Source organism: Coptis chinensis, chromosome 4 (genome assembly GCF_015680905.1).
Source record: "Coptis chinensis isolate HL-2020 chromosome 4, ASM1568090v1, whole genome shotgun sequence".
Classification (NCBI taxonomy): Eukaryota; Viridiplantae; Streptophyta; class Magnoliopsida; order Ranunculales; family Ranunculaceae; genus Coptis; species Coptis chinensis.
Window position 1 is genome coordinate 79,222,959 of NC_141459.1, and position 10,060 is coordinate 79,233,018.

General features: G+C 38.2%; 1 protein-coding gene across 1 annotated transcript; it reads left to right on the top strand.

Moving 5' to 3' along the window:
* Positions 1–6,966: 6,966 nt before the first annotated feature.
* LOC147504980 (uncharacterized) lies at positions 6,967–8,817 on the top strand. Its single transcript, XM_086605427.1, has 2 exons — positions 6,967–7,279; positions 7,448–8,817. Exons 1-2 carry the CDS (start codon positions 6,967–6,969, stop codon positions 8,815–8,817), a joined length of 1,683 nt encoding a protein of 560 aa, XP_086461553.1.
* Positions 8,818–10,060: the final 1,243 nt, after the last annotated feature.

The window sequence follows — 10,060 nt, forward strand, 5'->3', positions numbered from 1 at the left end:
TCAATCCTACGCATGTGCTGATAAGGTTTTTCATGGTCTAATCCATGAAAAACGGGTAACAAATTAAAAATATTTGGGGGGATTCGAAAATCCCCCACTGGGTCTGCTAGAACGATGCAAGATTTTGGGCTATCGGTCAAGGCTTTGTAGAAGTCAGAGAGAGGAGTCTCTTCTTCGTCGGGCATTATGTCAGGTGATGTGTATGAATTACTAGCTAGAGGTGTAGTGGGTGGTATACTAGATAGACTTGTTTGTTGACGTTGTTGTGTAATTACGTTCGGTGTTTTTGTTCGGCCAAACCTTAATCTCATACAAGGCTAAAACCAAACTTAGCTAAACACATCAACACTCCAAATAATTCTGATATACTAGTATAAACCTCTAATAGGAGATGCGAGGTGTGGAAGAAAGGAATACCTGATTGCGTCCTTGCTTCGCTTATGAATAGCATTTTGTTTACGCGTGTTCAGTGTATATAACAAGTTAGAACACTGAAAAACTTGAAAAATCAAAGTTCGAGTCAAAACTGTTGAATTCGGAAAAATTAGCAAAGGGCGCGGGTGCGCTCTCATAAAAGCGTGATCGCTCAGGTGTAATTTTCAAATTACAGTGTTTTTAGGCGGTCGCTCCACATGGGGGTGGGTCGCGCTCGTGTTCCAGGCTATAGGGCGCAGGTGCGCTCCTTATAGGCGCGGTCGCACTCAGTGTATTTTTGTCCGGAACTTTTCAACGATGAATCGGAAAACCACAGTATGAATCAAACCAGGGTGGGTGGGTGAAAATGGGACTTTAAGAAAAGTACTTACACTACGAAAACAATGCGAAAGTGAAACTAAGATGGCAGCGGCGCCATTTGATAAAACATAAAATGAATAGTCTACCTACGAAATGAACGATGAACTCAAAACGTAAGTAAACTAAAACTATCTTATGTGCCTATGATTTTTATCAAAGATTCTACTCTCAATCCTATGAGATATAGTGGAGTAGAGTGATTCGTTCCAGTCCTAGTCCTTCCGTATGTTGTGTTTTCTAGTCTAATTACTCTACTCTAAGTCTAATGAGAGATTTACGAAGTGGCAACTAGACTACGATGCAACTACCCACAAGATGCAACTAGTCGGTTATCAAAATAACTATGGGAATGTTACGTTGATTCGATGATAAGGAGTTAGAGGGGGATTGATTCCACCATAACTCGACTTAATCCTATTAACGACGAATCGTCGTAATCCGAATTGAATCCATCGAGAACAATTTGGTTCTTCCTAATCCCTAATTACACATGGCATTCCTACCAATTCATAACTAGCATGTGAACGATCAAACCCATTCTCATGGTGAACTAATCGTTTCTAGAGTGGAAGGGAAATTACGACGACTCTACGATAATCGGAATCAAGCTTTCATCAAGGCTTCTCAACCCCCTCTAATGGAGGTTTAGCCGAGAATCATTACGCAATCATTTCCGATTAAATTAAAACTAAACATGATATAAAGAATTGAAATTTACTAATCTAAATTTAACAATAATTAAAATCAAATTAATAACTAAGAATTGAATACCAAGTAATAAATGAAATCAAATCTAACACAATGTAAATGACAAGAATAGAAATTGACAAAATAACTATTTTATTTATCTAATCAATCAAGAACAATGATTCAAAGACTTAATCTAAAACAAGAATTAAAAATGGAACTAAAACTTAATTAATCTACTGAAAACTAGATCTAGAATTATCTATATTGTTTTAGGTCTAACTAGCTACCATTAACAAAGAGCTAAGCTTTGGTTTTTATACTTTCAGATCCAAAAATCGTTCATGGGCTTGGAGCCATGTTTTGGGCCAGAGAATCAGGCCCAAACCCAATTTTCAAATCCAAAAAAGGCCTCTTCAGCTGCAGTTAGCTTCAACAGACTTTTCGTCCACTTCTACTCCTCTGATTGGGTCAAAGCTTGGACCATTGGAAAGCTCTTTCCGAGCCGGTCGTTTTGACATAAGATAGGCCCTATTCTGAGGTCTGAGTCCAAAGATACGGCCTTCGGAAGTTCTGCTGACTTGTGTGCTATTTCTGCCCATGTCGACTTTTCAGCTTTTGACCGGGCCTTAGGAAGGCTTTGTCTTCTTGAATCTTGGCCTTTAATCACGGAACTACTTAGTAACCGACCTTTGTTCCTTTATTTCACTAAAATGGCACATTTCTGCACATAATGGACTTTGAAACCTGAAATGCATAAAAATACGTAATCAGTGTTAACTCTTAATTATTACTCACATAATTGGTCTAAAAGTATGACTGTTACAGGGTTAAAATTACAGTTTTGGGCTTTTATCAATAGCCTAATTTCAAAAGAATGCATTCGTATTATACCCATTTAAAACACGAATCGTATTTTTGCCGTTAGCGTTTTTTTGGACCGAATATTTAAAAGTATTATTGTTGAAAATTTCGAATCTTAGGAGAATAATTGCTGTATCGAACTTTTGCCGTCCCCGAATTTACTAGCTATGATTGGAATACCACAAGGTTACTTTAAAAGTGGTAAAGGTTTAAGGCAGAGAGATCCACTTTCTCCCTACCTATTTGTACTTATTATGGAGGTCTTAGGTGGTCTATTGAAGCAAGCAGTGGATAGAAAACTCATTGACTACCACTCGAGGTGCAAGAGAGTACAACTTATGCACCTTTGTTTTGCAGATGATATGATGCTTTTTTGTAAAGGAGAAGCCAACTCTATGTATGGAGTAAAGGAAGCCCTCTCTACTTTCTCCTCTTTGACAGGTCTCAAGGTTAATACAAGTAATTATAAGACCTATCTACTTACTGGTAGTATCAGTCTCTCTTCAAGAAATACACTAGCAGGAATTCTTGGAGTTAAGCTAGTTTCACCCCCATCAAATACTTATGACTGCCTCTTACACCCTCTAGACTAGGGGTTAAAGACTATCTACTGATAAGAGCCCAAAACTGTAGTTTCAACCCTTTAATAGTTTTATATTTAGGCCAATTATGTTTATAATAAATAAGAGTTAGTAATGTTTACGTGTTTTTGTGTATTTCAGGTCTTGGAATCGATTATATGAAGAAATACGTCACTTTTGCAAAATAAAGGAGTCAAATTACTTGCTAGAAAAATTATATGATTAACGCCCAAGTTTCAAGGAGAAAAAACCTTTTTAAAGCCTAGTCAAAGCTAAAAAGTCAAAGTCAACTCGGGTAGAAAAAGAGCAGAAAAGTCAATAGAACTTTTGTAGGCTGTATTTTTGGACTCAGACCTTGGAATTAGGCCTATTATATGTCAAAACGACCGGCTCATAAAGAGCTTTCTAATGGTCAAAGATTTGACCCAATCAAAATAGTAAAAGTGGAAAAAAAGGGTGTTGCAGTAAATTCCCACAGAGAAACCTTTTTTAGACTTAAGTAATTAGGTTTTGGGCTTGATTTAGGGGCCCAAAACACAGCTCCAATGCCCATGCACGAAATTGTAAACCTAACCTTCTCCTATATAAAGAAGGTTAAGGCTAAATAAAACTTGGCTACTCTCCTATTTAGTTTAGTTGTAAATTAGGGCTCTCTCTCTCTATCCCTCTCCCCCCCTTCTTTAGTTTAATATAGTTTAAGTAATTAGGTTTTATAATTGTAGCCTCCATAAAACTTCTATTAAAATACCTTCAAGTTATTATTATTATTATTATTCAACTCAATTGCTTTTCTTTACATTATGTCTTCGTTTCATTGTTTTAGTTTAATTAATCCAATGATATTAGGCTAATCTCCCCTATTAGAGGGAGAGGGAGTGATTATGAAGCCTAAGGAGGAATAGATTGCTTAGTAGAATTATTTAATTGTGTATGTGTTTCAATGAGTTTAATTTATTATATGACTTCCAAAATAAGCATATAGTAAATTAAACTAAGGATTATTGTTATAATTAAGTCGAGAGACTTGGTTGTAATAATCCTACATGTTAGTAATAATAACTATAGAGATGTAGGTTGTTGCTAGGGATGATAAAGTTTGAGGCTTTAGGTTGGATCATTGCGTGAAAGCCTAAATACAATCTATTTTCAATGAATAATTCGTAACTTGCATAAAACTAATCATTAGGTGGATTTATTACTCGCTTTATATCTTTTTCTCATCATTAATTCTACTGTTTCTTCACATTCAATTTTCTATTTTGGTAGTATAAATTAATTCGTTTATCAAATGGCGCCGCTGCTATCTTAAACTCATTCAGAACAAGAATTCAATTGGTTGAATCCAAAGGGCAATCCCCCATTCTCTACCCCCCCACCCTTTTAATTTTTCATTCTTGTTTCTCATATTTTCGTTACTATTCAAACTTGATATTCACTATTTTAAACTAAGAGTGCGCCCGCCCTTACTTTTGCCTTGCACAGAGCGCGCCCGCGCTCCCTTAAAATTATGGACTCATAGTGAAAAATACTGTGGTAAAGGTATTTTTAAATTTCCACAAATTCTGAAACTTTTCAGGCATAATCTTTAAGGTGTTGTTGATTTACTGGAATTGTTTCAGATTTGTTCTAGTTCTTTTACCTAGTGAACTATTACCATCTTTATACTGCTGTAGTTCAGGTTTCACACCATAAGTTTTTGGAAAAACAGACGAGTAGGGTTACTTAGGCAGTTCCAAAAATTCTAAGTTTTTTACAGGAGTATCTATCATAACTCAGGAGTTTGTAGTAAATATTTGAAGAGTTTTCGATTTGTTTTGACCATCTAACTAGTGGATTGTTTCCAGTGTGTTTATGCAGTTTTACAACACTTAATTACTGGAACAACAGCTGATAAGGAGGGTTTGTAGAACTCCAATTGCTCTAAACATTTTACAGGAAAACGCATGATCTGTCAAGAGTCTCCAGTAAAATTTTGGTGGTTTTTGACTCTGTTTTGATTGGTTAACCATTCGGTTGTTTGTATTGTGTCCGAAAACTATTTCACAAACTTTGCAGGGTAGTAGAAGGACTTTCATAACTCTGATTGTTCTAAACTTTTACAGGATACTTACTGGACATCTTAGCAAACTACTGTAAAAGTTTCAATTGACACCATTCATTTCTCGACGCCATGACGGAAGAAGAAATTTTCAACCTCTATCCCACTGATTCTTTTGACCCACTTATTGAGGAATGTCTTGCATATCTCAAGGCTTCTCATGATCTAGAACTAAGAATAATAGTTAAGCACTATTCACCCACCTCACATCCTCATGTCACTCATTCACCTTCTATCACCAATATTCTCCACTTTCCACCTTTTCAAAGGAACCTTGAGTTTGTACTTGACCTTCTTACTTCTCCTGTGCTTCATGATTTTCTAAACCCTCCTGATATGGAAATAATACCTAAGGACAAGCCACCTGACACCTTTATTTTTAGATTTGAGATAGTTCACACTTACACCATGAATGAGTTTTGTGCTAAATCCATATTCTCATTTTTTCATTCCATCTTTCTAAAACTTATCCATATCCCACGTATTTCCCACAACCATCCATTTTCTCACGATCATTCACTTGGATACCCTTTCGTTCAAAGAAGAAGAAGAAGGTGCATGCTCGGTTACGTTCTAGGTCTATCAGGCTTCACTCTCATTCCACTAAGCTGAGTCGTACAACATCTTGGTGCTTGATTCTGTTTAGGGGTGCTTTCTGTGATAGTTGTTTATGGAAAGACCCCCCAACTTTTTCAGTTGTTGATATATGGTAAGCGACACGTATATATGTATTACTTAGTCTCGGGAATCTGACTTTAAAAGACCCAAGTTTTTGTAAATACCACCTTAATGGAGTATAGGCTACAAAAAATTTTAAACTTAAAAAGAGTTTTCAAATTTTGTTTGGGGGTGGCGTATTTTGGTATTTCATTTCAAATCTTTTTGCTACCTTTTGCCTGTCTTGTTTACTCTAGTAGAGTCCATATTAGTTAGTATGTAACAGTTTAATTGTGTTTCATGTTATCATATCATCTTTATAACATTTTTGTTACAGGTACTGCCAATTTTTGTCACGTTTATATGGTAAATTCTTTCCTTATCTTTTTACATTTTGAAGACAAAATGTTCGATTGTTTGGGGGTTGGATAGAAACATTTGCAAAAATTAGACACTTTTAGGATGTAAATTACGCATTTTTCTTTATAAAATATTAAAAATCATAAAAATTAGTTAGTTACATAATTTAATTGTGCTATTGAATTATTTCATGAACCCCCTTCTCCCAAATTGTTTGGGGGGTGGTATATTTAATTTTAGCACATTGTACGTTCACGTATTAAAATTGTATATATAAATATCGAAAGAGAAGTTCACATCGATAGGATCCAGTTAGCCAGAGGAGTGGAAGGGTAAGTTGATACAATTCTTGTCCAAAAATAAAGATGTTTTCGCTTGGGCGATAGAGGAGGTCACGAGGTTAGACCCTAACCTTGAATTCGCTTGTCACCACTTACACATGAAGGAAGACGCTAGGCCCGTGAGGCAAAGGATGCGCGGCATCAGGCCTAAATATGCAAAGGGAATCCGCGAAGAAGTCACGTGGTTGAAAGGGGCGGGGATAATCTGAGAAGTTGAGTTCATAGACTGGTTGTCTAACATAGTCGCGGTACCAAAAAAGAATGGCAAGGTTCGTATGTGCGTGGATTTTACAGATGTAAATCTCGAGTGCCCAAAGGACAGTTATCCCATGCCGCAAGTAGATGAGTTGGTGGATAGGACAGCGGGGTTCAAGATATTTTCCTTCATGGATGCGTTGATGGGGTACAACCAGGTTGCCATGTACTAGCCAAATCAGGAAAAGACAGCGTTTATGGCAGAAGGCGGTACATACTGCTATACGAGGATGCCGTTTGGTCTGAAGAATGCGGGGTACCTTCCAGTGGTTGGGCAAGAGAATGTTCGAAAGCAAGATTCGGAAGGGGATTGAAATCTATAGATGACATGGTGGAAAAGAGCATGTCGGAAGAGGAACATATAGAGGGTTTGAGAGAGACCTTCGGGATACTATGGAGATACAACTTGAAGTTGAATCCTGAAAAGAGCACATTCAGGGTGACTACGGGAAAGTTTTTGGGTTATATTGTTACTCATAGGGGAATCGAGGCTAACCCCGAACAAATAAGATCATTGGTGGAGATGCCATCTCCGCAGAATGTTAAGAAAATACAGCGGTTGGCAGGAAGGATCGCGGCTTTAAATAGATTCATTTCCAAGTTATTCGATAAATGCAGACTGCTGTATAGGTTGTTAAGAAGTACACCGGATTTCATGTGGACCGCGGAGTGTGAGGAGGCATTTCAGGAATTGAAAAAATATTTGGGCAAAGCGCCTTTGTTGTCATGACCAGAGACAGGGGAGAAGCTGTATTTGTATTTGGGGGCCACAGAGTATGCAGTTAGCTCAGTTCTGGTCTGAGTTGTAGACAAAGTGGAGAAGCCGGTATATTTTCAGAGCAAGACATTACTAGACGCAGAAACGCGGTATAGTAGAATTGAGAGGTATGCCTTGGCGTTAGTGTTTTCGACCTTGAAGCTGAAACCCTACTTCGAGGCTCATGTGGTAGTGGTGGTGATGAATTTACCTCTGAGGCAAGCATTGAAGGCAGAAAAATCTGGTAGAATGTTGAAGTGGGCGGTGATGCTAAGTTCCTATGAGATACAATATCAGGTAAGAACCGCGGAAAAAACACAGTCGATGGCCGAGTTTTTGGCAGAATTTCTCGTAGAGGACCCCACTTGGGGAGAAGAGATGGTCATAGAACAAGAGAGGGAAGGGGAGTCAGACCTCCTCCTGGACCCATGGGATAAGAGCAACGGATGGAGGGTATTTGCAGATGGATCGGCTACAAATGCGTGCAGCGGTATAAGAGTAGTATTGGTTACACCCAATAATACCAGAATAGAGCAGACCATGAAACTAGGCTTCGCGGCATCCAGTAATGAAGCAGAATATGAAGCGGTGATAATGGGATTGAAAATGGCTGAGGATTTGGGAGTGAAGGAACTGACAGTGTATTCCGATTCAAATTTGCTGGTGTGTCAAGCGAATGGGGGGTTCGCCGCCCGATGCCCCAGAATGGCAATATATTTGAATGTGCTACACAAACGATCTACCACATTCACAAAGATCAAGTTCATCCACTTGGATCGCGGAGAGAATCGACATGTCGATGCCCTGGCATATGTAGCCGCCGTAATTCCCGGGTCGAAAGAAAGAACGATACGAGTGGGAAGGTTGGAGAAACCGAGCACTGAGGACGCGATAAAGATTTGTCAGGTCGCAGAAGAGAGTGGGAGTTGGATGGATCCAATTAAGCGCTTTTTGGCAGGGGATGAAGTGATAGATAAGAAGGAAAAAAGACGATGGGAACAGACTTCTCAGAGATACGTTCTGCTGAAGGGAGGGTTGTACCAAAACTTCAATGGACCGCTATTGAAATGCTTAGGTCCGCGGTTATCATTCGAGGTGTTGGCAGAATTACAAGAGGGAGATTGCGGGAGCCATTCAGCGGGAAGAACTACGACACATCGGTTATTGACACAAGGGTATTTCTGGCCCCATATGAAAAGGGATGCAGTGAAGTTTGCTAAAAGATGTGACAAATGTCAGAGGTTTTCCCAGTTAATTTTTGCCCCTGTAGAACCATTGCATAACGTCTCGAGCCCATGGCCGTTCGCTATGTGGGCTATGGATATAGTGGGACCGCTGCCCATTGCCAGTGGCAAACAGAGGTTCATGCTCGCAGCCATTGTTTATTTCACGAAATGGATTGAGGTCGTACCCTTGCAGTAGGTAAAGGAGACGCAAATAGTCAAGTTCCTATAGGGGAATATTATCTGCAGGTTTGGATTGCCATATGCCATTATAGCAGATAATGGGACTTAATTCACAGGAGCGAAAGTGACCAGTTTCTTGCAAGCTTATAAGGTGAAACAAGGGTTCTCGACTGATAAGAGCCCAAAACTGTAGTTTTAACCCCTTAACAATAATACTTTTAGACCAATTATGCGAGTAATAAATAAGAGTTAATGCTGATTACGTATTTTTATATATTTCAGGCATTGGAGTTAATTATGTGCAGAAATGTGTCACTTTTGCGAAATAAAGGAGAAGGGGTTGGTTGCTAAGAAGTTTTGTGATTAAAGGTAAAGATTCAAGGAGAAAAAGCTTTTTCTAAATCCCAGTCAAAGCTGAGAAGTCAAAGTCGACGCGGGCAGAAACATCACACAAAAGTCATTAGAACTTCCAAAGACCGTATCTTTGAACTCAGGCCTCAGAATTGGGCCTACCATATGTCAAAATGATTGACTCAGAAAGAGCTTTCTAATGGTCCAAGCCTTGATCCAATCAAGGGAGCAAAAGTGGACAAAAAGTCTGTTGAAGTCAAATCCAGCTGAAAGGGCCTATGTGGACTGAAGAAATTGGGCTTTGGGCTCGATTCTCCGGCCCAAAACATGGCTCCACAGCCCATACACGAAAATGTGGATCTGGTCTCCTCCATTTAAACACACAAGACCTAGCTCTTAAGACTTACTTAGTTTAGGTAGCGAGTAGCCATTAGAGAATAATCTAGATCTAGTTTTGAGTTTTTGAATTAGTTAATTAATTAGTTTCATTCCTTGTTTTAGATTAGTTATTGGAATCATTGTTTATCATTCATTAGATTAATAAAAATAGATAGTTTTTGATAATATCAATTTTGTTATTTAAAATTGCTTAGATCTAATTTCAATTCTTGTTTGTTAATGATTTCTTAGTTGTTAATTTAGATTTCAATTATTGTTTAGTTGAATTTAATAAAGTTAGAATCTTTATACTATTTGTAATTCAATTTCATATGGAAATGATAGCATAATGATTTTAGGCTAAACCTCCATTAGAGGGGGTTGAAGAAGCCTTGATGAAGCTTGATCTTTGTTAACTTAGAAATCGTCGTGATAATCTATTCAATTCTAGAAAGTAATTAGTTCACCTTGAGAATGGGTTTGGTTGCTTCACATGCTAGTTATGAATTGGTAGAGATGCCATGTATAAT

Excerpts from the sequence above, each read along its gene's own strand:
- LOC147504980 (XM_086605427.1), top strand. The coding sequence starts at position 6,967 with ATGGTGGAAAAGAGCATGTCGGAAGAGGAACATATAGAGGGTTTGAGA. Across the intron at positions 7,280-7,447 it reads GCTGTATAGGTTGTTAAGAA|ACAAAGTGGAGAAGCCGGTA; the intron begins GTACACCGGATT and ends TCTGAGTTGTAG.